This window comes from Pseudoliparis swirei, chromosome 2 (assembly GCF_029220125.1).
Source record: "Pseudoliparis swirei isolate HS2019 ecotype Mariana Trench chromosome 2, NWPU_hadal_v1, whole genome shotgun sequence".
Taxonomy (NCBI): domain Eukaryota; kingdom Metazoa; phylum Chordata; class Actinopteri; order Perciformes; family Liparidae; genus Pseudoliparis; species Pseudoliparis swirei.
Window position 1 is genome coordinate 17,410,510 of NC_079389.1, and position 27,373 is coordinate 17,437,882.

The following is a 27,373-nucleotide window of genomic DNA, read 5'->3' on the forward strand; positions in this document are numbered from 1 at the left end:
TCCAGACAAATTGGATTTATAGATTATCGAAGAAAGAATATGCAAAATGACATCCATCTACTAATGAGAGGCACAAAAAAAAGGATCAAATGAAGAAATTACTGGATTATTTGAGATTCAAAAAGATGAAAAGGATTCCGTTAGTGGTCAGTTCTGGGATCACTTTTCTTCACCAAGAGCATCTGTGATCATGCTAAGAGACGAAGAGAGGAAATTAAATTGTTTAACAAAAGTAATACGACTAAGTAACTCTACTTTGTGGTTACCGCTGTGTGATAGGAGGCTCTTGTTAATCTTAGATTATCTTTCACAAGGATACTTTCAGCAAAGCAAAGAGGAGTAAGAAGGCTTTTGTGACCACAAAGGAGGTTTTGGGAGGCGGGTTTCAAGTTTATGCAGGAAAGCTTCATATTAAGTGACCTCAGACTGGGTGTGTGTATTTTAAAAAAAGGAATGAATGCAGGTAGAAAGTTTATAAAAAGGCATAATAAGAGCTGAGACTCCCACACTGAAGTCAAATACTCTAAACCTTGAGTATATAATTACTATGAAGGCTGAATCTTCTTGTTTGTTGGTGGTTCTTAGAAGCAGGGAGCGAGCTCAGCAGACTGTCGGTGGAGCGGGAGACCTGCTTGTTGACATTGGCCAGTCACATAAACAGAAATGATCACAACCAGCCATGAAGGAGGCATGTGTCAAAAGAAAAACAGCGATATGAGCGGTGACTTATCTGAATAGGACCACACATGCAGCCTCACATGCTCATTTAAAGTGAACTCCCTTTAAATGAAGTCTCTGATCTTGTATTTTTCAACCCGCTCTCTTTAACCCGCAGACACAAGAACGGAGCAGTGCGGAAGATAATACTCTTACTGCTGCGTGGCATCTCAGACTTGGGCTGACATTGTTTAATTTACTGGTGGAAAAGTATAAATTAGTTTAATAAATGCTCCATTCCATGCGTCCCTCAATGTTGCCTGATGAGGCCGAGGTCAGGTGATGTTGTCTCTGTGTTGAGTGATTAAATGAAAATCTGAAAAACCCAGACGACCTGCGCCAAAGCCTCGTCGCCCCGCGGGTCAGCTGCTGAACGGATTGTCTTCATGTCAACACGACTTAGTCTTCCACAGCACGCCACATTTAACCTCTCCGCTAAACCCCCGAGACTCACGACACACCAACGGTATCTTCAAAGAAAATAGAAACAGCTTCGGCTGTCATATTCTCTGCGGCATCGACAAACAATCAGAGCATCGATGTTTACATTCAAGTCCGGATCGGGTCCATTTGTGTCAATCGGATCGTTAGTTCGGGGCCGGAGTCGGGAAGTGGCATCAAGCGGCTCCATCAGCGGCTTTTTCACAAGCTGCACCCGACGTGAAAGCGCCGCTTGTTTCTGTGACTTGATTTTAAATCGTCCGATACAAAATGAGCAAACAGTAGAGCGGAGCAAACACTATCTTTATCTACCTCCACCTGCTCAGGCTTTGAGCTCCGTGTTTGGGTCCACCAACTCCTGAGGGAAATATTTCTTTCTTACAAGCTGGTCTCCAACTGCGTCTGTCTGCTGTTTGCTGCTCAGCAGGTGATGTAAGGATGCTTTTTACAGCTTTGACTCTAGTGGGAGGAAACCAGAGCCGTTGAAGGCAGAGCCGGTAAACAGTGAGCTGAACCTCGTGTTAAAGGGGAACAGATCCTTCTCTGAAGGTCCATCCCTACCAGAGAAACCTTTCACGCTGTCATTTTATTGTGTCATTATAAAAATATCAATAACAGCCACTTTAACTCATTAAAAAAATAGATACTGCACAACTCCTGATTACAGTCTTGTTTTCTCTTACAGTGCAAACGTTTTGCTTCTTGTCATTGCCGGGGAGTGACACCGAAGTACAGACATGCTCTGCATGGCAACCAGCGGGCAGCTGCTGACACGGATAATTGTGATTGGTCGGCCTGTGGCTCTAAAACAGGTCACATTGACAGGCACTTGACCTCCACTGCCAAAGGTCAAACAAAGAGGAAAGAGATGAATCATTATTATATGCTCTTTATATTTTATTTTTTTGCGGTGGTAAAAATAACTTGGTGCATAAATACGACACAAGAGCAAACGAGATGTCAAACACACACGACGGAGCATGTGTGCAACGCTTCTCTTGTTGCACGGTGTCCTCCACAGTTGAAGCACGCAGCCGTCATTGATGTGTTCACGGATGAGTGACCTTCACAGCTGGAAAGCTGCACAAATACACATCTTCAGAGTTTGCCCCAGAAAATAAAGGACCACATCACTCAGTGCGTTTACACGATGGTATAATTTGAATCTTGCTTTAGTCGGACTATGCTCTCTTTTGGGGGATCTGCTGTTATCCCAATATACATGGCAGTGAGTAATTCGAATCTTTGGCCGAAAGCATGTCATATCCCATACGATAGGTGGCGCTGTTTTCATTACAACTCGTGGTGATACAGCCATCTCCGCTTGACCTCTTCACCACCACCAACAACAACCAACAACAACAACATCAACATTTCGAGAAAGATGGCGAACAGAGAGCAAGGCGAAGCTACATCCCTCGACTATTCTTGCATGATGTTAATAGGAGTACAGCGAATGCAAATGGCGCTATTGGCGTTGTTTGTTTGTTTTCTGCCGGCCAGGCTCCCGGCAGTGACAACTTATCGTCTCTTTCGACTTCGGGTCACGACATGGGAGGAGGGAGGGAGGAGGGCGGCGGGATCTCAAGCATGCGCAAAGACGCAAAGTCCAGTTCCTAATCCAATTCACCGTTACATGCCGCGATAGTCGAATTATCAACCGGATCGGATCGAGTTATCCAGGGGTGTTAATCGGATCGTAGTCGGACCGCACATAGTCGGACAAAGGTGTTTACATGAAACGGATAATTCTATTTCAGTCCGACTAAGCCAGTTATTCAAATGCATGTAAACACGGTCAGTGTTTGTGAACTTTGATCCCGTACGTTTCAGATTACTGCTGTCCACGTTTAAACGATTACAGCCACATGCCACCAACACTTTTATGTGCCACAATTATGAACTTGCAAAGAGTAGAAACCTGTTTGATGTCCTGAGAAACTTTGTTTAGGTTTTTCTTCTTTTTCTATGACAGTGACATGTTATAATTTATTCATTCATTTAAATCCAGTCTACATTCACAACTCTTTTTCCAGTCTTTTTTCGATGTGAAGGTCGATTGTAAAGCCCTTTAGAGGGAAATGTGTGATTTTGGGCTGTGCAACAAATGTAATTTAATTGGATTGAACTACAGAGCAATTGTTATTTAACCTTGAAAAATAAAGACGTGATCTTCAGTGTCAGGGATTCTTTTAAAACTAATTAAAATGAAGTTTAGCAGTATTCCTTTTTTCTGTCCTAACAAGTTGATTAAAAATACTAAATATACGACATGACAATAAACACACTTTTATATGTATCGACGTCTTATACATGCTTGTTACTCACAAAACAAAACACTCAGTGATGGAAAACCTAATGTTGTAAAAGTGAAGTTCTGCAGCTGTGTCTAATCAAGCAGGAGCTGATGAGACGGACACATCTCGTCTGGAATACTTCCTCTGCACTTTATAGCATGTTCAACTTTATTGTGGGACTCTTAATTGCTGATTCCTGTTTTCGGGGATCACAGGAAACGAGGAGAGAAAATGTGGTTTCAATTCAATTCAATTCAGTTTATTTGTATAACAAATTACAATTACAATCTGTACACATAGACATCCCTGCCCCAAAACCTCACATCGGACCAGGAAACTCCAAATAACCCTTCGAAGAAACCTGGAGAGCAACAGAGGAGGATCCTCTCTAGGATGGACAGATGCAATAGATGTAAGGACAGATAAATACATTCAATGAATATGACAGAGTAGTTCATCGATCCATCAGGCAGATGGCGGTGGGGACTCAACAGGACAGTGGCGAGAAAGCAGAGTTAGTAACGTGATTGAGAGATGAAAATTCATCCTTAAGGAGAGAAAAAAGGAGATAGGTACAACCTGATTAAACGAGGTGACTGTGTCTGCCTCCCGGACTGAAATTGGAAGCTGGTTCCATAAAAGAGGAGCTTGATAACTAAAGTTTCACTAAATGTTGCAGCCTTTTGTACTAAAGTTAAATAAAGTCGCTAAACGGAAACAAGCAAACATTGATACCGAACGTATCAGTAAATGGTGGTAAAAAATAATGAAATGTAAGGACTTCATTAATAGATATAATACAGATATGTTTATTATACTACACATAATTGGTATATTTAATCGATAACCCCGATATGATGCCGTATAGCCTCCGTCAGCCCGACCCCGGCAGTGAGCTCTCCAGATGGCAGAGGTCAGCAGATCATCCCGGTTGGTAACTGGATCTTGGGACTGGAATGTCCGCCCTCCTGCTGCGAGCTCCACCAGCGCTGGTCCTGAAACCTGCTGGTTCTACTGGGAAGAACAGTCATTACACTGTTTACGTAATCAAACTAAATATCATACACCCAGTTATGATGTATAAACCTACACTGTTTCGAACTGCTTGGACTAGAGTTTTGAATAATCGCTGGAGGGAAGCAGCTGTGTGGAGTCGGGGTTTGTGCATTAACATTTTGGAGTCATCTATGATATTTAGATAATATAATAAGTATAATAATATGTATATATAGTAAAAATAGAAACAAACGAAAGGGACTAAACATAGAAAGAAAAAAATTGTTAAATGAACGAGTAAATTAAGAAATAGGAATGAATGAGGGGAGAAATAGATTTAAATATATCTGTATCCAACAATAATAACATTAATATGTTAATCTAATAATGTCCTGCTCTAAAAAGCATATCTCTGTTTGCGACAGTGTGTGGTTCTATTTGTGTCTGCGTCTTTTTGTAAATGTACATTAATGTTATTGGGTTGTTTGTTATATCATTGGTTTACTTTAATATATTTAAGAAATTCTTTAATGCTTTTTTAATCAAATAGATGTTTTTGTAGGTGCAGTGTCAGTCCAGTGCTTCTAGTAAAGAGTTAACGATGAGATGGTGAGTTATCTGTTGTTCCCAGTAGTTTTCTTTGTTCGGGCTACCAGTGGAGTTGTAAGTGCACATTAAAACTATTACTACCTACATCCTCCTATACGTCACCAATGTGTACCTTTTTTTTTTACACATTTGTCAGAGACAATTCATATTAATTCACTTCATTCTTAAGTAAATTTAACATTCACCAAAAGGTCCCTCGGCGGGTCGACGTGACCATCATAGAAAACGTGTGCGTGTTTAAGTATTATGTGGCAACACAAATAGTCTTTCCAGTTATAGAAAGTTAATGGGATGTAAACGATCCCATTGACGTGGTCAACTGCCTCGTAAAAACTAATGACATCACTTTCTTCATTTTTCAGGGCCATTCCTCATAATGCAGCAAATTTCTATTGAAAATCAATACCATGGGGGGGTTTCACTGCTGGTCTCTGGTTACGGGGAACATTAGGAGCCATCGGCCCGGAGGATCATCAGATTTAACCATGTGTTCACTCTCCTCAATCAATTATGACTCATCTCTCAAAAGAAAAAAAAGAAAAAAAATCTCCAACCAACTATTTACCATTTAGAAATACGACTAAAGTAATTAAATTAGCACTGATATTTGGTTCTGAGGATTTTGCCATCTTAAAAGATGTAAAGCATGTCTCGAGGGAGGGGCTACAAATATTTCAGGCTTCAAGGTTCATCCTATGGTGAGTAGGAATGTGCTTCGTACATTTCATAGAAAACAAAATGTCAAAAATATCGTCGTTGCCTTTGAATCTTCTCTCAGTAGAATAACCTTCCATCTCTGTCACACGAGTCAGTCAGATGCAGAAGTTCACTGTATATAGCATCATATATCATATCAGGGCTCTCAAGTTTTGAAGACAGGCAAGAGTGACATTTCCATCAGCTTATTTATTTATTATCCATTTTGAAAACTGGAGTGATGATGAACAGAAGTAGGAACTACAACAGAGTATGACAATGCAGTGGACTCCATCACTGATGCTTGTTGCTCGAACTTCGTCAAATCGATGTGGCGGACAGTGTTTCCCTGATGTTGACGTGTTAGCATGTCGGCCATATTGCCCAGAGAGTTGTTGTGTTGCTGATTGTTTGTCATGTGTCTCTCGTGGAGAAAACGGGCCACAGCTGTTTTCTTTTGTCCCTGTGTTGCAAAATGACAATAAATTGTTCTTGAATTCTGGACAAATATGTGAAATACCGGCAGCTCTTTGAAATCCTGCGCTGCCAAACCAGTAAAGTAAACGGCCATGCATTCAGATTCATGCTCCTCTAAAAAGACTCCGGGGCCTCCACATTAGGATTTATGCTCGGAATACAAAATGAGCCTCTGCTGCTGTGATGCAGGTAAACAAAACATACACACAAACCCCACGCCCCCCCCCCCCACACACACACACACACACACACACATAGCTCTCCTTCACTGTGCTGAGCAATTCCTATTGAACGTACATTTGACATGCAAATTTGCAACATGCATTCATACTGTATGCATGCACACACACACACACACACACACACACAGAAAGAAACCAGCCCTTAAAAACGGCATCTCCTGTTGGATTACCGCGCTGTTGGATGACCAGACTTCATTGCATAGCAACCACGTCTGAGGCTGCGATTGATTCGATCAGGAGAGACCAGCGTGTTTGGGTTGAGAGAGAGAGAGACAGAGAGAGAGAGAGAGAGAGAGGGGGAATCCTCAGTCCAGCTTGGCCGAAGATCAAACGCACAAGCTGATGAGTCGTGTACTGATGATGTACATCATGAACAACATGAAGTAAGCCGAGGACCTCAGTACGTCACCGCCTAACAACGACCACAGATCAACGGATCAGAGGACCAGGATGCATCATTTCACACTGGAGCTGTCGTCTGTTCCTCAGCGATGAACGACATACAGCTTCACGCTCAGTTGAGGTGAAACAAGTAAAAACTCTCTTTCAAGAGAAAGAAGACCAAATTTAAGTGTTTTTAAATTCACCGTGCCGCTCAAATTGGAAACATGAAGCGCATGCTGTGATTGACATGCAGTGACTGTCTGTTGTCAAGCTGTGGAGCAGTTGAGTTACAGAAGAGTTTATGAGTCAGTTCACTTTTGGTGGTTGTTGATGCTCAGGCATGCCCAGCATATCAAGTTCTACTGAAGATAATTACAATAATATTTTTTGGAAAAGAATTACAAAAATACATTTTCTTATTTCCTTTCTCGTTCACATTCATCTCACAACCGCTCCCACCTCACAGGACAGAGTTACTCCTCCGGCTGCAATCGACAAAATGATTTTTCTTAAATTCTAAAATCAATCAATTCATAAATATGTTGGACAAAATAGTGAAAACTGCCCATCAAAATTCATTCATTAGAGGCCACGAATGAAGTCTTTATAAGGTTATTGTTTTTTAACCCTCCTGTTACCTTAGGGTCAATTTGACCCCATTCAATGTTTAATGTCGGTGTTCTTTGGGGTCAATTTGACCCCAGGCTGTTTTTCCCTGTGTCAAACATATAAGAAATATCAACTTTTTTATATATTTAAAGGGCTATTTAGGTAGTCAACAAATAAACATAAAGTACCTCACACTTAAACTTGGGAAACAATATTAATTCTAATAATTTTCTGGAGGTTTTAATTGCTGGGGTCAAATTGACCCCACGGGTAAAATATGTCAGTAAATATAAAGGTAACAGGAGGGTTAAACATTGAATGGGTTCAAATTGACCTGAAGGTAACAGGAGGGTTAAGTTAACTTACATTTTAGTTTCAACCAAAGATTTCTTGGACATTTTCTCTTGGAAAATGACTCAAACGAAACATCAACAGTCAAAACATTTGTTGTTTATTGTTCTGTTGACCAGCTCTCGTCACTACGCCGCTGGCGGTGCTCTCAGGTTTCATTAGAGCGTCTTCAGTCTCGCTCTCTCAACTGAATTCACTCTGCGAAGTTACTCCCACGAGACACAACTCCAGTCTTCATTGGCACTGAAGCCTCCCGGTCTCATTAAATCAAAACAAAGAGGAGTTAATGGAAGGATGGAGAACAACAGAGACAGCCTACAGTAAGAAGGAGGTATTGTTGTGCTAATACGGGACAGAATCACCCGGGTTTCTATTAGGGATAAAAGAGGGGGGATTCCTACTGTGTTCATCACCCTTCAGCCAACCCCCCCTCCTCTTCCTCCTCTTCTTCCTCCTTCCCCTCCTCCTCCTCCGAGCTGCAGCTACCTGCCTCCGTGCTGCGAGGCGAGTGGATGTGGAGCTGAATGAGTCGAAGGCATTTGGGGAAACCCGAGCGCTGACAACAATCACAGAATCCACAACAATAAGAGAGCCCGACTTAGCAGAGGAAAAATAACGCGGCAATCGTGGCGTAAAGGCGCTGAAAGTACGTTAGAATGACACTTTTCCTAAATTCTTCCATATAGATTCCTGTTCCTCAAAGCACTCCAATAGAAGAAAGAAGACCAAAGGCCTGAAAGTTAATCTCATGTTTAAACTGTGCGTCCCCTCGAGACCGCGGTGTCCTTTATAGTCACAATAAAACACGACGGATGACTGACAGCGGTGGCGGGGCCGAGTCTTTACGATTCATCCTCTGGGGACCATAAATGCACAGGTTGCAATGTAGTCGCTCGGATATTTGTCTGGGTCAAAGCGGTTGATCGCCCGACTCCCCCACACAAGGAGGCGGCTAAAGGTTTGTCCTGAGGGCGAAGCGGGAGAATCAATCAGAGGGTCGTTTGCTGCTCGAGCAACACGGGTCTCCTGGCGCCGATGAGGGACGTCTGCTCACGCAGGAAGCCGTCTGCATTGGGGAGGCTGCGTTAATCCATCTGTAAACCTTCCCCGTGGGATTAAAACTTGTCTCTTAAAACTCTCTTTTTCCTTCTTCTTCATACATCTTTTTCCCGCCACGTTCTTTGCGCCCTGTTCTTTGCCTCTCCCTCCCCTCGACGATGGCCTTCGTGTGTGGCCTCCGCGAGAAGATATAAATACTTTCACACGCACATGTGGTCGGTTGACACGTCATCTCGACCGGCCTCCACACTGGTCATTTTGGATATTTTCTTAGTCGGTTTGGAGAGCCCGTTGCCAAGACACTGGCTTTTTGTTTGTTTTGTGGAATAAGATTTGTCACTTTGTTATTGAAGAGAAAAGATTTTGGGGGATTGGATGTCTCAGCAGCCAACAGAGGAACAGCCTCCCAATATACTTGTTTTTGATGCTTCCCAGTTTGATCAGATCAGTGGCTCCTTCTGGCTCCTTTGAACTCTCAACCGGTTTATAACTGGTTTGTTCTTCATTCTGAAGATAAAAGTGTTCGTAGCTGCTTTGATGGGGGGGAGGACCAGATCTGATGAAGTACACTGGTACTGGTGAGAGAGGCCTTATCAAATACACTTCTTGGACCTGTGGCTGGCTTTCCCTCCCTTTATTTCTCTGTCCCTTCGTGTCTCAGTGTTATTATCAGAAACGCCATTATTACCTTCGCATTGAAAATGCGGAAGGTTATGTTTTGATCGCCGTGTATTTATTAATTAATTTATTTATTTGTATGCGTGTTACTCGTATAAAAGGGTTAAACCCTAAAAAAGTATTACACCGAATCGCATGAAATTTGGTGGGATGATTGGTTATTATCCGGGGACCATTTGATTCGATTTTGGGATCGATCGGGTCAAAGGTCAAGGTCATGAAAAGGTCAAAATCTTCTTTTTACCATAGCGCATGCCCATTTTATCCAATTGGCATGCAACTAATGCCAAAATGTTCATCATTCAATACCCAATCTTGTGATATGCGAAGGTATGCGCTCTACCGAGTGCCCATTCTAGTTTGATACATGTGATGGTAAACTGTGATTTATGTGCGACAGTTTGCACCTAATTAATTTAAATAAATAAATAAATCCCATTTCAAACATTCACAGTGGTTTTGCACCGACTCTGTAATGTGATAACATTTAAAGAAAACTAAGCGGAAAGTACACCTCTCTCCTCATATCTAAGAGGTCTTCGGGCACAGCTGAACCCATTGGTTCCTTTAGGCAGGTACACTTGAGCCCTGTGTTTGGACACCTGGAGAGCCTGTTGGTTCAGAGATATAAACCTGTGGAAACATGCCGGCATGCTGAGAAAGTCCAGTGTTTATACCCCCCTGAACAACCTTACACCCAAAACCCTGCAGGGACATGCGTGAAAAGCTCAGTTTTGTTTCTACATTTTACTACACATTCCAAACACATCCAACACATACATTGTTATTTAATCGACCAGATTCTTCTTAAAGCTGTATTCAAACTGTACAGTAATGCGTATCTGGAAAATGGGGTTAAAACTTCTTCATTCAGTCTTTTCATTAAGATCTTGGTGCGTAGACAGTCCATCAAGATAAAACTCATGTATTGGTGTAATGTATATTTGACACTCTGTGCTGCATAACTCAAAATGATTGTTGTCATTAATCCTGTGTTTCTCCTGAGTCGGTGAATTATGAGACATAAAATGGTATTTAACAGTGCGAGAAAAACATTTGATTACATGCATTTTGCTCTTTGTGGGGAGCTTTATTTCACATTTAAACAGCATCAATTTAAATGCTAAATGAAAGAGATGAAAACATTTCTCTTAAACAAGTTGCCACACGTCGCATCACATGTGAATGTGTGTTTTCACACTCCGAGCCGCTACATCGGGCGAGAAAGAAGACAAACATCAAGCGAAAGGCTTCGGAGAGTGGCAGCCCGGCTCTTCATGTCTGACACAATTCAACCGGCCGAGCGTTGGGATTTCCAGCCCTGCAGCTGCTTGGTGAGGTTGGAAGAAAATCAGACATCACTGCCAGAGGCTCATTTAACACCCACCTCGCTGTTTCTTTCTCTTTCCCTGCCATCGACCTCCTGACCTCTGTCTCAATCCCCCCCCCCCCCCCCGCTCACTCTTACTGTAATCCACAGCAGCAATGTTTTAGGTTTCAGCTTTCCTGTGGAGTTAGGTTACATGTCCCTTATTCTCTTTGGCTTAAGAGTATATTTAGGCCCTTTACAGATAAAATGTTCATGGAGTTTTAGAATAGAGCTAAATCCATTTTTAGACCATCTCAGTGTCACAAGGAGAGACAGTGTTCACAAGCTGCTACGTCCAAAAAGACAAAGATCGGGTTGAATGAAAAATATGTCAGTCACACAATAATATGTTCTCACTTTATCTCTTCCTTTGGCTTAATTTGCTAATGTTTTAAATTATCCATGTCAACTTTTGTCCTTTTGCTTTCTGCAATTATTAGATGGTTTGCCATACATTTTTTTTAAATTACTGCTCACTACTGTGCACCTGCTGCTTTAATCCTGCAATTTCCCCACTGAGGGGCTAATAAAGGAAGATCTAATCTAATCTAATATTGTTTATAGATATCAATTTGTAACAGTCTAACAGGAAGTAGAACTATTGGTCAGAGAGCTCAGTCCTCGACGCTCAAGCACATCCAGTCAAAGATATGGAATAAGACCAACTCACCACCTCTTGGTCCTCCTCTTCCTCCGGTGATGTTTAGTGAGTGAGCTGTGAGCTGAACTGAATCAGTGTAACATGTCAGCAGTGAGGACTGACATGGATGTGATTTACTACCAAACCAAAACAGACATTAATCCTCTCTAACCCGACTTAATCCACCAACCACTACCCTCTCCCTCTCTTCTCCTTCTCTGTGCTTCCTCAGATTATTTTTTAAATCGTAATCTTTCCCCATCTCTCCTCCTGTCACTCACTCCATCTGTTTCTTCGGTGTGTTCTTCACTCCTTCATTGTGTAACTTCCTCTTTCTATCAGAAACTCGCTCTTACACTCACTGTAAGTACTTCAACAGATCCAGTGTTTCCCCTACCATTATAACAGGGTGGCGGCTCGCCATCCTGAAATCTCCGCCCGCCACCCTGCAGAGCGATGCGCGCGCCGGCATCGGAGCTCTGCCGGGATGCGCGCAGACAGATCCGCGCACACGGGTGAGCACACTCTCCTAGCAACTTATCTCTTTACTGCTTTTAGCGCACACACAAACACACACACACGCTCAGCAGCATCAGGCAACATCTGGGTCTTCAAGAGACCAGCCATTATCAACTGTGTGTGTGTGTGTGTGTGCGTGTTAGGGGTTATCAGAGTAATGGTCACTGGGTCACCTCTGGGATTAACACTGATCCTGTAAGAGACTCCACAGAAACAGGCAGACGTAAGAAAACATGACCGGCAAAAAAGGAGCCATGTTCTCTTGAACCTTTTCGCCCCAAAATATCAAACCTCTGCGGGAAACAGGAAGGGGCCTTTATTGTAGGTAAGAAGGTAAAAAAGGAAGCAAATGTAAAGATCACTATTTGTTATGTATTTATCGGGGGAAACCTGAAAGAAACAGTGGTACAATGGGATATTTGGTTTGGTTTAGTCACAAACACAACTTGGTGAGGGAAACATTGCGGTCTGGGTTAAAAATAGTACTTTTTGGCAAAAGATCAACTAAATACAAAAATGACACCAAAAGCGCTGACCTCACCATTCTGTTGTTTCGGATCACAGAGGTCCCCTGAGGTCCCCTAAGGTCTGCACACTGGGACTATTGAGTCATAATTAGCTGACTGGCTGGAGTCAGGCCTCATGAGGCCTGGCCTGTTGTTCACCACAGTGGAGGTGGCTCACTAATGACGCCCACTACAGTATAAGCTGTGTGTTTGAGATGGCATCATACTAATTGGAGGAGGCACGCACACACACACACACACACCCCCCACAAACAAACATTACATAAATAACTGTTTTTAAAAGTGTCTTTGTTACCATAGCAGACATACTTGATAATAACTAGATAAAAGCACCATACAAAATTTGTTTTTTCAGACACCAAAATGTATTGTTTACATTTCACATAGAAATGGCCACAACAGTAGAAAAAAAGAATTATTAAAATTACATTTGGTCACTTCCTCACAATGAAGAGTAATGTTGAAACTTTTGAATTTAGAATGAGTTTATTTGTTCTCCCGTCCAGAATATTGAGATCGGTATCCTGTGATCTTTTCCGCGATTCTTAGAACATAGAGGGAATTTGATATTAAAACTATATAATGCGGAATTTGTCAAAATGTGGAGACCCATTCCATTATCTAAACTGCTTATGATGATGATATATACTCATCCTATTTAGGGTCGCTGGAGCCGATCCCAGCTGACATTGGACGAAGGCAGGTTCACCTTGGACAGGCCGTCCATCTCATGGCAAATATAGACAGACCATTCACGCTCACATTCACACCTATGGGCAATTTAGAGTCCAATTAACCTGAGCTGCATATCTTTGGACTGTGGGAGGAATCCGGAGAACCCGGAGAGAACCCACGCTGACTCGGGGAGAACATTCTCCACACAGGGACTGCCCAGACTGGGAACCCACCCCGGGCCTTTCTTGCTGTGAGGTGACAGTGCTAGCCACTACACCACCGTGCTGCCCATAAATGTGGAGACAATGTTTAAAAATCTGGGTGTTTTATTTCACAGCCCTGAAGCCAAATGAACTGAAGAAAACTATGCTGGTATCTTTTGGCTTCATTTATGGGTTTTGCTCTGTTCACAAAGTGTGAGGCTAACTGAAGGAGGAAAACTCTCAGCTCAGCCGCCGTCTGCCGCTCGCTCACCCTCAAGAGTATGTAACATCGTGAAGTCCGTGAGAGTCTGCTTCGGGCATGAGGGTCAAACAAACACAGGACTTTCTTCCAGGAAACTGGTGTTGGTGTTTGTTGGTGGCGACACGTTGAAATTAGTCACGGAAGTCGCTAGTCACGTGACTAGTTTGTCACTCACCAGTGACATGAGTGGCCGTAAGTCAAGTTAACATCAATCACGCTAAGATTAATTTCTGTATATTGATATGTCATCCCAACCAGCTAAAAACGAACTATAGAGGGGTATTTTAGTGCATTGATCTCCGATAACCGGGATCAGTATTTGGAAAAAGAGTCCCAGCTGAATGTCTGTGTCCGGTCATCCAGGGTATAGTCCAGGTCCATGGACATTACAGTTCCTGATATCCCTTTGAAAGCACAATGCTCATCCAGCGGCAGCCCTTCAGTCAACACCTGCACACTCGCCAGCAGAATGCTCCAAAAGCAAACCAAAATGAAAAATTATCCAAAAGGCACCGATACATTTGCTTACTTTTTTAAGTTTAGTTGTTTGGACTACAACAGCTGACAACTTGGAGTGGAAAAGATTGCAATGCTTATGTAAAAGAGGTCAAACAATTTAATGAGATCCTTGGTGGGTAAAGCAATCTAATAAAAGCGTTGAGTGCAAAGACCAAGTGCCTTTCAGGGTGAGGTACCTGTGAATGAATAAGACTCTCCATACAGGTTTGATGGTCATATTATCATTGAAGTGAAAGTTCTTCTCAAAGTTTAATTCATTTATTCTGGTTATACATATCGGCTGTCATTATGGATGAGGTAAATGGAACATATATTACTCTTGATGGGTATGTAGAAGTTAGCAAATACAGATATCTTTATTTTGTTGTTATATTCACATTATATATTCTAATTATATGCAGTAATTGTACTATTGTGTACCTTATCTGGAGACACAAAAACCTCCATGAGCCTATGTACATTTTTATTGCAGCTTTGTTACTGAACTCTATTATTTACAGCACTGCTATGTATCCAAAGCTTCTGTTGGACGTTTTATCTGACAAACAGATCATGCCTTATTCAGCCTGTCTCTTCCAATTTTATGTATTTTACACTATAGGCAGTTCAGAATTCTTATTGCTGTCGGCCATGGCCTATGACAGATATGTGTCCATATGTAAACCTCTACAATACTCAACTATCATGAGAAAAACCACTGTGAATATGTGCCTGTTTTTTGCTTGGCTTGTGCCTGCCATTCACGTTGCAGTTCCAACAATAATTAATTCTCAAATAAAACTGTGTGACTTTACACTAAAAGGAATATTTTGTAACAACAACATTTACGAACTTCAATGTGCAAGATCAAGGGTAATCAATATATTTGGAATTTTTTGTGTAGTAGATCTGGTAGCTCTTCCTATACTCTTCATCATTTTTACTTACACAAAAATACTTATAATAACCTTTCATAGTTGTAAAGAAGTAAGGAAGAAAGCTGCAGAGACATGTTTACCGCACCTTTTGGTTCTGATCTGTTTTTCTTGTCTGCTGACATATGATGTAAGTGCCGCTCGAGTGGAATCTAATTATTCCAAAACGGCACGCTTAATAATGATGTTGCAAATAGTTTTATATCATCCTTTGTTTAATCCACTCGTATATGGGCTCAAAATGAAAGAAATTTCCAAACACCTCAAAAAGTTGTTCTATTCAGCCTAAAATGATTTGATGTAGTATCACAGATTACAAAGGTACAGACATTTCCTCTGATTTAGTCATGAAGAGGTGTGAATTCTTGAAAGGTATTTAATGTACTTATTTCCATGGCAAGCCGTAAAGAGTCTCTTTTCTGTTTGATATGACAGAGTGTCTTGAGCTTGAACAATGTGATGGCTAGTTATTTAAAAACATTTCATTCTACATAATCAAGTTATCACAGCTGGCATTTAGAATTACCTATACATGTATTTTATGTTATTGTTGTGAATTTAGGAGGAAAACCTGAACTCTGTTTCCAAGTAATGACATCCATATGTATATATATCATTGTCTCTTGGTGTATTGATCAAGTTATATATTGAAATTGAAGAATGTAAATTGTATTAATGCAGAGTACAATGAAAGTGTGTACATGTCTGTGTTCCAGACAAGTTTTTATTGTTTTTTTTATTCCATACAGATTGTCATTTTTCTAACACTTCAAACTCAAATGTTATTTTGAGTAGAAATGATAATTGATGTTTCAAGCAGTAACAGCAGTTATATGTGCACATATCTTCTTAGAAGAAAACTTTTTATTTTACATCAAGCTTGGACTTTAGACCATGTGCGCTTCAACAAAACAGGGGAAGAAAGATTATGTGTGTGTCTATTAGTTTTTGTTGTTTTGTTTCTTTAAGTCATAAGTTCCATTTTGAAGATCCTGGCACGTTGGTTTGCATCAATAATAATTTTTTACGAAGTGTAGTGGCAGAAGTTGATGCAAGTTCCGCAATCGGTAAGATATGCACAGCTTTTCGTATCTTATTAAAATACTCTTGCCACTTTTATCTAAAAACGTATACTTGTTCTAAAGTACTGTTATCAGTTTTTTTATAACCATATTGATCTATTATTGCACTATGTTTAGTGTTTTGATTTATTTTTATATGTTTATGTTATGCATCTTACGCCGAGTGAAATTCCTTGTATGTTCAACGTACCCGGCAATAAATACTTCTGATTCTCATTTTGTTGAAATTGAAACGGATAGACTTTATCTTCATAGAAATGCTGCTGCTATGGTGCCAATCAATACCCTTTTAACCTTCTTGTGTGTGTGTGCTTGTGTTCATGTGTGCCTTTTGGCCCAACTAAATATGACCTAAGATGGTAAGATATTGGCTCAACTAAATGTGATCCAACATATTGATAATTTATGAGAAGAGGGCTTGTTGACCCGCTCCGAAACATCTCCATGGCAGTTGAGCCTTCAGATCCCGAGAGATGTGTGTTGTTTGCGAGTGTTGGTGTGACTATAACATATGATACTATATGCACAACAGATATTGATACTATAAAACAATAATAACTTTCTTTCTTTTTTATTTTATTTAAAGAAGATCAGGGTGGACTACCATCAATTCCAGTGAGACCAGGGCGCATTCTTGCCCTTTCTGGAACCTACGGTCTCACTTTAACTTATTTCTCCTCCCCTAAGAAACCACAAAGTCTCTGAACCGGCCCGGGGGCCTTCTCTGTCTTCGCGGCCGAGCCGCTTGTGGGACTGTGTCTACTGGACCAGTGGGGTCAGAGGGGGCCGTCAAACCCGGAGAGCTGGCCAGGGAGTGAGCAGGGAGGGGAGGCTGAGGAGGGGTTCCCCGTGCCACTGATGCCAGTGGCGAAGCAACCCCTCTGTACGGGGCGAGTCGGTCCCTATGAAGCACCACTCTCCTTCCCTTAGGAGGTAGCTGTAGCCTGTAAACGACCTCTCCCACCCTCTCCAACACTCTGCAGGGACCGACCCATTGACTGTCGAGTTTTGGGCACCGGCCCTTCTTACGCACAGGGTTGTAGACCCAAACCAGTTCTTCAGCCTGAAAGTGCTTCCCTTTTTCTCTCACGTCGTAGTTGCGTTTTTGTCTCACACCTGCACTCAGTTGCTGTTTTCGAGCAAAAGCATGGGCCGCTTCCAGGCGGTCCTGCAGTCTCCTGGCGTACTCAGGCCCTGGGGGGGGGGGGGGGGGGGGTGTCTGGGGAATCAGGGGGCCGTCCAAAAGCCAATTCTGCTGGGGTGCAGATTTCTCTCCCCAGCATGAGCAGCGCAGGTGTACAGGATGAGGTCTCTTGAACTGCAGAGCGACATGCCACGAGCACCAAAGGCAAATGCTTGTCCCAATCGCGCTGGTGTTGCGAAGTGAGGGTGGCAAGCTGCTGGCCCATGGTGCGATGGAATCTTTCCACCAACCCGTCACTCTGAGGGCGCAGGGGGGAGGTGCGTGTCTGAACATGCCTCCAACCAGGGCTTCTACGACCGTCTCTGCCTCCTGGTCTGGGATAGCATACGCCTCTGGCCATTTTGTGAAGTAGTCTACGGCGGTGAGAACATACCGATTTCCTCCATCTGAGCACGGCAGCGGACCCACCACATCCACGGCCACCCTTTCCATCGGATACCACTTCTGACACCAATGTAACGTCTCGGACGTTATGGCACTGATGACACGGAGACGGGACGACGTTATTAATCCTCCCTTTATTGGGCATCCACCAACACATACAGCGTGTTCCTCTCAGCTTAGCAGGTCGAACGTCAACAACAACGGTTCCCGTCAACCACCCTTAACTCCCCTTTTCCGACAGGTTAACCCCGCCTCCCCTCTACTCCGCCAATCACAGGCACGCCCCCTCGACCAGCATGCACGGTGCCACACTGTGATTGACAGCCACTTCACAGGGTCGCTACAGTATCTACACAACAGCATGTCATTTCTGTCTCTACGTGTCGCGTTAACACTTCTCCGCTCTCCGTCTCGCACGCCGCAGAGTGCGCGAATGTTTAATAACTCTTTGCATTTGATGATTGTTTATTTGAGTGTAAACATATTGTACATGCATTCATATCAATGTAAAAATATGTATGCAAATGTCTCAAATATTATAAAAATAAATTCATTCAATTATGTTTATTATAACCCACCTTACTGTATCAAAGATAAAACGCACGCTATTACATTCACTTTGTTCAAAGCTTTTTTGTCACAGTTGAGACAAAACTCTAAACTGCCAAGAACATGTGTGACCGATGTAGTCTTGGGCAGTGGTTCTCCACTGGTCCTGAGCCCGGTTCCCAAGAGCCCCCTCCTCCCGGTCCCCCAGAGCCCCCTCCACCGCCCAAGCTCTCATGGGGGGGGGGGGGGGGGAGGGGGAGTAGGTTAGGCCGGATGGAGCCCCGGCCTAAATCGGGTGGTGGGGAAGTGTGGCAGCTGTCTCTAATTTGGCCTCGGCTGCTGGTGATTGGCAATCAGTCAGCAGCCGAGGCCGGTCTCATAAAAGCTCCCAGTTGAGAGCGGAGCAGGAGAGTGAGCAGACGCGTGGTGTTGCGGTCTGCTCGGTGTGTGTGGTACAAATTAAAGATGTTACCAAACGGAACCTCGCGGTTGTCTGGCTATCCTTGGTGTTTGTGGGGAAAACCCACGGGTAGCGGCAATAGAGCTGCTTCAGGACCAAACCGTAATTTAGAGTCGATGAGAGGGGTCCTGGAAAGGGTGCCGCCTGCCGACTCCATAGTTTTCCTGGGTTCATCTGACCTGCGGCCGTATGTCTTGGACACCCGGGTAAAGAGGAGGCCACGGCCCAAGAGGGCCTGCGGACACCAGTACACCTTGGTAATAGCAAACTACGCCTGGAAGTCGTCACCTTAAGAAAGGCAAATGCTAAACAAATAGCAATAGAACTGTTCCTCTTCAGCAGCCGCGAAGGTATACCCAAGGAAATTCTTACAGACCAAGGAACCCCCTTTATGGCCAGTGTCACCAAGGAGTTGTGTGCACTTTTGCTTTTGAAAAAGGTGAGAACCTCAGTATACCACCTGTTAGCGTGTGCCAAAATTGGATGCCTGGTAATGGAATAATTCAGTCAACAACCTTCTCTCCTCTGTTCTGATCACACACAAAATATAAGCTTACATGCGATTGCAATCACAGCAGGAGTCCTCTCACAGGAGGGGGCCCTTGTCCCTCTCTCTCATTGTAACAACATGATAACAAGTGTGTGTTGAGTTTGTGTGAGGCGAATACCGAGCTTTGAGAAGCAGTTATAATATTTCTTATCAGACAAATCAATTCCATCTGCTATGTGATGTTAATCCGAATTTGCAGGAGCAAACTAACCATGGTAAATTGATGAAACTCACACATGTTATGCTTGAATGGTTGTGCTAAGTGATTACAGTGAGTGAAACATAGGCACCATATTTGATCATAAGGCTCCTGTAGAAACTAGAAATTACCATTTTTGGACATATGCCCCCTCTGCAGTAACAAGACATAAATTAGTGTATTGTCTTTAAAAAATACGGAAATACAGTTTAGGACTTTATGTTTAATGTTGTTAAAGTGTTTTCTCTCGACTTTTTCTCCAAATGAGATCTTCATTTCACTCTGCACTTCGTTCTTTCTTGTCTGGCGCAGAACTGTGGTGAATATTTTGTTGGGGCCTCGAGTTGTTTTCAGAAGCACACAAAATGACCAACATGTTGTATTGATGCATTCTTTGACGAATCTCACCATTCAGTCCCATCACGTAGATGTGACGTTTGCAGCATACTGTCCACCAGTAATGGATTCAGACATAATTTTATAAAATTACATATTTCTACACTGCTTTCAAAAGCTAATAATGAAGGCCAAATGAAGATAATAATAATTTTAATCTTGTCTACAAAAACGGGAAACGGGAACTCTTACTGTGTAGCTGACTGCACAAGAGGTTATGTTAATCTAGGTTACCTTTATTGAGTTCAGTTTAACTTTGTTTGATTTGTTACTGTTTGGTGTAGGAATGGTATTTAGAGTGTAACAATAATTTATTGCAAATGCGTATTGAAATAGTGCAAAGTCTTTTGGCGATTGGACTCCATCCTGAACTAAGTGGTAGAGATGCTGATATCTGCGAAGGTAGAATCCCCAAAAAGGAATTATTTTATATACATAAAATAAATTCAAAACTTACCTACAGCCGCAGAGATTTCCTAAGGACCCATAGACACATTTCATGAAACACATTATTATGGCTAGAATGGGTTAGGGCGAGCAGCACGAGTACATCAACTCAGAGTTTACTTGAGACTTGTTGGACTTTTTGATTCACAATCTATTAACTTGGAATTTGTCTCGATTAACTTCAGACCCAACTTAAACTTCTTAATTATCGTGAGAGTTGCCTCGGACTTACCCCAAAAGACATCTCTGGAAGATGTTGCTTGGAGTTGAAGGATGAATAATTGATTACTGTCATCAGCAAATGTTTCCGGTGTGTATTTTCTAGAAACACTTCTAGCAGCTGTGCCTGCTCCGCCGGGCTCCAGGATAATTATTATCTGCTTTTCAAAGCCTGTTAGAGCCATAACCCTCACTGGAATATACATCCATTATGCATTAATCGGTTAGTCTCTGTTTCATATACAGCCCGAGTCACATTTTGTCAGGCCCCAGCCTGACTGTTAGTTTTTGCTTCACTTCCTCACCTTCCTGGCTGGCGTGGGCGTGGTTTCCGGCTCCCTTCATTCCAACTACACACACCTGCTCCCCGTTTGGTCATCAGCACACCTGCCTTCCATTCACTAATCATCTCTTCAGGATAAAACCCCGGGTTCTCCCTCCATCACATGGCTGGATCGTACTGTAGATCTCCGTGGGATCATCAGCTCTTCTACCACCGGTCTACGCCAACCCACGCCCCGCCATCGCCAACCTCCACAGCCCCGGACTACTCCTCTCCTATCCCCCTTGGACAATTATCTATCCCTATAATAAATACACCCTTCTAGGGGTTTTTGTACAACGCCTGTCTCTGCCTCTGGTTCTGCGCTTGGGTTCGCACTCCGTGCCAAACCCTAACAGAACGATCCAGCCTACACTGTAAGAAAAAAACCCGTAAAAAGAAGGTCAAATGAGTGGCAGCTACGGCTGCCAAACAAAAACCGTAAATTTAAGGTAAAATACCTTACTTCAAATAAAGGACGAAAACCATAAATTTACAGTAATTTTCATTAAAGATTTTGCAGTGAAATACTGTTTTTTTACAGATTTTTCCTGTAATATTACAATCAAACACCTTAATTAAAGTGATATTTCTATAGGTTCTGCAGTGAAATACTGTTATTTTACAGATTTTTCCTTTATTATTACAGTCAAATACCTTCAATAAAGTGATATTTCTAAAGCTTCTGCAGTGAAATACTGTAATTTTACAGATTTTGCCTATATTATTACAGTCAAATACCTTCAATAAAGTCATATTTCTAAAGCTTCTGCAGTGAAATACTGTAATTTTACAGATTTTGTATGTATTATTACAATCAAACACCTTCAATAAAGTGATATTTCTCAAGGTTCTGCAGTGAAATACTGTAATTTTACAGATTTTGTATGTATTATTACAATCAAACACCTTCAATAAAGTGATATTTCTCAAGGTTCTGCAGTGAAATACTGTTATTTTACAGATCTTTCCTATATTATTACAATCAAACACCTTCAATAAAGTGATATTTCTAAAGGTTCTGCAGTGAAATACTGTGATTTTACAGATTTTTCCTATATTATTACAATCAAACACCTTCAATAAAGTGATATTTCTAAAGGTTCTGCAGTGAAATACTGTGATTTTACAGATTTTTCCTATATTATTACAATCAAACACCTTCAATAAAGTGATATTACTAAAGGTTCTGCAGTGAAATACTGTGATTTTACAGATTTTTCCTATATTATTACAATCAAACACCTTCAATAAAATGATATTTATAAAGGTTTTGCAGTGAAATACTGTGATTTTACAGATTTCTCCTGTACTATTACAAGTGTTCAATTATTATGAAATATAAGCTTTTGAGATTACTGTGAAAAATCTAAATACATTGAAACATCTACAAAACATTCAATGTTTCAATTAAAGTAGGGGTTAGAAACTGAATTACATATAAAGTACACACCAATATTGATTTTAAAACATTTTATTTAATGTACATTTTCAAAATCAACCAATTATTCACTATCAGTTGATAAGTGAAAGCAAAACATACCACAAAAGGTCCATAATTGTGGGCGGCTGTAGCTCAGTGGGGTAAGAGGGCCGTCCTGCAACCCCAAGGTTGTCGGTTCGATCCCCGCTCTCCCCATTAGTTGCAAGTCGAAGTGTCCTTGAGCAAGGCACTGAACCCCCAGTTGCTTCCTGGGCGCATCACTGCAGCCCACTGCTCCTTAATAACTAAGGATGGGTTAAATGCAGAGAACTAATTTGCCCTTGGGGATTAATAAAGTATATTTCTTCTTCATAAATATTTACCAGAAGTGACAGTGCAGATAAAGAACAATCTTCCAAATTTCCAGTAATCAGCCAGATCCTCGGTGCATCTGGGGGGAAAAAGGAAGAAGGACAAACAAATTCACTGGAAAGTCCTGAGAAAGTTGGCTTTCATTTCTTCCCATTCCTTTAAACAAACTTAAACTAACTATTTTGAAATTGTCTGTACCAATTGACATTCTGTCAATCTGAACAGTCAGCTTTGAGAATGATAGTAACTAAATGACTACCTATTTAAAGCTGCACGCAGTGCATGTCTTAGCACTTCCATCAGAAACATGTGAATCACGAAAAGAAGAAAGACGTGGATTCACAACAATGGGCACGTTTCACAGATGTATCATAGCAAGGTAAACACACTTGTAGCTAAACAAAAAAAAGAAGCTAATTGATACATCTAGATCAAACCAACCACCGATAATTATATTGTGACATGTCTGAGGTCTTTTCCTCAATGCCCTTTAGAAATAAAAAAGGGTAGATGATGATAATGATGACGACATGTCTTTGAAAAGTATGCTAACTCTACGGTGGCCCTGAGAGATCAACACACTGCCACTTAAGAAAACACATGCAAAAGACAAAACACAGGCAAGTTAAGATTAAACTTTAGCAATTTGACAACACATGTCCAGTATTTAGAAAACATGCCGCAAATACAGAAAACAGAAGTGTTTCCAAGGACAATGGTGCTGAGCACGGTTTGAACATGTTTGTTGCTGCTAGTTTGAGACTCGTGAAGTTATTGAAGTGACGTCGGCTGTATACCATCTGTTTATGTTGGGAACTGACTTTTGTTGCTGCTTTACTCTGCACATAAAGTGACCGCTGCACGCAACTCATAGGACTTTGCAGAGCGAAAAGCAGAATTCAATCTCATATGACCTCATCTTCAAAATTGAAAAAGTTACGTTAACTGTAGCTTGCATAATAACCATATAAGCAATAACTTTATGGTGGTGATAGTAGTACGAGGTATGTTTATTTCAGGTAAGGTAATAGTGGTCTGTTTGGGGATTTTTCAAGGAAAGAAGTCTCATGGGAATGCTTGGCTTACTGTAGACTATACGGCTGTATATTTTTTGTCTAATAATGCCTACATGAATATGATGCAGGCTACAGGCTGTCTGTCCACACTGTTAAACCGGATAGTACAGTTTAAAATCTGTGAAATCTCCTCAGAAATAATCAGAATGACTGATATAATTCAGCTTTTCCGCTCTGCAAGGTCCTGCGAGGTGCATGCAGCTCACTTTCCGGTGAGTAGAGCAGTAGCATATTGTAGGTCCACAACGTAAACAGATGATACAATACCCGATTTCAATAACTTCATGAGTAACAAACCATAGCAACAGCAAGCCTGTCCAAGTTGTGTTCATCACGATTTAGTGTCCTCTTGAAACACTTTTTCTTAATTTGCAGCGCTTTTCTGTACCGTGTTGTGTCGTCTGAATTTGCAGTGCTTTTTCTAAATGCTGCACATGTGCTGTCAATTTGATGAAGTTGTTTTCTTAATTTGCTTGTGTTTTGTCGATTAGCATGTTTTATTAAGTTGCAGTGCCCTGACCTCTCAGGGCCACCGTACAACTCAAAGGAAGGCCGAAGGAAAAGCTCCTCAGTTTTTTTTATGGCCAGTGGAAGAACTGTCTTAAAAAAGTGCTTTGCTCAGATCATTAAAGTACTTGAGAAATCATATCTAATATTAATCACAATGTAAGGTTTTGCAATAGTGGTTCAAATGGACTAATATCTTTTATATATGCTGCAGTGGATACTTACGAGTGATGGACTTTGGGTGTTTCCCCCCGTCAATGTTGTTCCAATCCTTATTGAGCTGAAAAATATAAGAAAGTTTCGTGTAATTAGCTATTATCAGTGTTGAAAAGGGTAATGTGAAAATGAATCAGAAAAAAACTGCCACCACATATTTCGTGCATGCAGAAAGTATTCAGACTTTATCAGTCTTTCGCGATTTTGTTCTCTTGCAACCTTATGATAGAATCATTTGAATCACTGTTTACCACATCAATCTACACTCAATACCCTGCAATAAAGAAGAGAAAACTGAATTATCACATTGACATACGTATTCAGACCCTTTACTTGGTACTTAGTTAATGCACCTTTGGCACGGTTAAAGCCTCGTCTCTTCGATAAAACGCGACAAGCTTTACACACCTGGATTTGGGGATGTTCTGCCATTCTTTTCTGCAGATCCTCACACGCCGTGTCAGGTTGGATGGGGACCGTTGGTAAACAGACATTTTCAGATCACTAAAAACAAATCACAAACCTATAAGTGACCATGGAAGGTGAACTCAGTTTTAAGAATCATATCACCAGCATCACCAAGGTGCCTTTTTCCAACTCAGAAACATTTACAAAATTAGAGGCTTTATTTCCCAGTCTGACTTAGAGTAACTCATGCATGCATTTGTTTTGAGCAGGCTTCTTAAATGAACACAACACATTTTACAGTATGTATGTGTGTATTGTTTCTGTTTAAATGCACATGTTTGCTGTTTTATATTGTTTTTGTAAGAACAAATCCTATCTCTCTATGTCTTGTCTGTTTGCTTACCTGTCCCTGAGTGGAATTATGTGCCCCACCATCCAGTGGTATCTTGTCACTCCTGGTTCTTCAGCCTTCTCATGATCTTGCAGGCCATGCACTGCTCAGGGTCCAGTGCTGTGTGCAGTACGGTTCGAAAAAGTGAAGAATACTGTCAATTATATCCATGTCACCCACCCTAAACCACATTCAAGTATGTGTTTCTGGTTGTGAGACAGAATCATGCCAACAAGCTAACGTTACCTGAAGCTAGTTTACTTAACTAGCTAACCAAACTCTTTGTAACAGTCCGTTTATCCACCTATAGCATTATTTAATCCATTATGAACTGTATTGAACACACTAATTAACTGATTTTAATGTAATAACATTACTTTTAAACATGTAAAATGATTAATTTGTTTCCATATGTCTAAATGAAATATGTTTAAACTATGCTAAACAGAAAATTACATAAGGTTGTTTCAGAAAGTAACAGTGAAAATGTTTTCTTACCTGATATCTTCAATAATTTTGCAGGATATCAATTCACGAACTTTGCTGGTCACCACATCCCGTATGATCCTTCCTCTGTGTCCCAGTCTTTCTTTCTCCGTTGACATCCCACAAGTTAAAATCGCAGGCATATGTAAAATACTTCAGGTAATAATGCAGGTAGGTCAACAGCAGACACTAGCAGACCTGCCGAGTAGCGCCTGCCCGCTGCGGCTTCCCGCTCAAACAGACGTAATTTCAAATCCGCGGCGCGGACATTTCTCATTGGCCAGTTCTCTGAGTGACAGGCAGATTATCCAATCATGTTCAAAGCAACGTGGGGAGACAGCCAATAGCAATGGTTTTAGCGTGGTAACATAACAAATATAGAAAAGATGACTTGTTTTGAAAGAAACTAAAGAAATGTCTGTATTTAGTTGTATTTATAGGCTGGTATATTCAATTAACTCTTTCCATTGCAGTGTATGAATACAAATGAAATACTATATGGTAAAGTTGTAATAATACCTATAGGTTAACACAAACACACATAGACACATGGTAGGCTATATATATATATATTTCCACACTTAGTATGTTTTTAAGGCCGGCTGAGAGGGGCGACGGTTGGTCATTCAATTCCTTTGTAGTATACTTACTAGTCTACAGTCAACAGAACTCCAACACATTGATCCATATGAAGCGTTTCCTCTACATTGAGTCTACTCAGAAGTGGTAGATTATTATTTGTATTATTACTATTATTTCCCCGGTTAGCCTCAACACAAGAACACACAAGTAGAGGCCCAGTGTTTAGTGGTTCTTTAATTAAAGAAAATGAAGCACCCAAATATTTAAAAAAAGTTTTAGTGCCAATAGTTTTAGTGCACAATAACCCAAATGAGGACTGATGACGGCAATTGAGATGGAACAATCAACAATAATCACTGCATATATTGCTTATCGCTGGATTGATATCATGGTGACATTCTATTTACATTCAGATGGCCCATAGTATGACCCTCTTGCATTTTAACAAATCCCTGACCTTTCCTTTAGAACCACCAAAATGCCAACTGTGCAAACATGACAATGTCATTTCCCCCTAACTGTGTTGCAGTGTTATGCGGCAGGTTGGTTTCGAGTTCAGCCTTTGCCCACAGCAACACTCATTTGCCAACATGGCCATTATCCCATACAAGTTGCAACATGTTTTCAAACTTTTAATCGCATGTAGCAAGTCAATCCATTGCGAAGCCATTTCCCCCTCTTCTTGTCTTTATTCTTCTGCAAAGCTCAAATCCAGCAGATCCAAGGTGTTGGCCAAAGTAGTTCGGCCATTAGCCATCCTTTATATGGGACAATGTACATTTTAATTGTTCAACTGCTCACTGTAGACAGTGAATGTCTTTAAAGTATTTTAGTTGTCTATGGAAGCAAGGTAGATTCAACAGTAATTGTGCAGTTTGATAATGCACTACAGCATCATCTCCAGGCTAAATTGGCT

General features: G+C 41.4%; 1 protein-coding gene and 2 long non-coding RNA genes across 4 annotated transcripts; 1 reads left to right on the forward strand and 2 right to left on the reverse strand.

Annotated features, from left to right (window-relative positions):
• The first annotated feature begins 14,558 nt into the window (after positions 1–14,558).
• Positions 14,559–15,473, forward strand: LOC130202267 (olfactory receptor 6N2-like). The gene has a single exon (XM_056427653.1). It carries the CDS (start codon positions 14,559–14,561, stop codon positions 15,471–15,473), a length of 915 nt encoding a protein of 304 aa, XP_056283628.1.
• A 6,981-nt stretch (positions 15,474–22,454) lies between these two features.
• Positions 22,455–24,751, reverse strand: LOC130206747 (uncharacterized). 2 transcript variants are annotated; one of them, XR_008834169.1, is made up of 3 exons: positions 24,600–24,751; positions 22,803–22,870; positions 22,455–22,724 (listed from the first exon to the last, which is right to left on the reverse strand). It is a non-coding gene; the product is annotated as an uncharacterized LOC130206747 (long non-coding RNA). The 2 variants fall into 2 exon arrangements; XR_008834168.1 differs by having other exon boundaries at positions 22,455–22,870.
• A 298-nt stretch (positions 24,752–25,049) lies between these two features.
• LOC130206753 (uncharacterized) lies at positions 25,050–25,925 on the reverse strand. Its single transcript, XR_008834171.1, has 3 exons — positions 25,888–25,925; positions 25,402–25,509; positions 25,050–25,094 (listed from the first exon to the last, which is right to left on the reverse strand). It is a non-coding gene; the product is annotated as an uncharacterized LOC130206753 (long non-coding RNA).
• Between the last annotated feature and the right edge of the window lie 1,448 nt (positions 25,926–27,373).

Coding starts and splice junctions, on each gene's coding strand:
- LOC130202267 (XM_056427653.1), top strand. CDS start 14,559: ATGGATGAGGTAAATGGAACATATATTACTCTTGATGGGTATGTAGAA.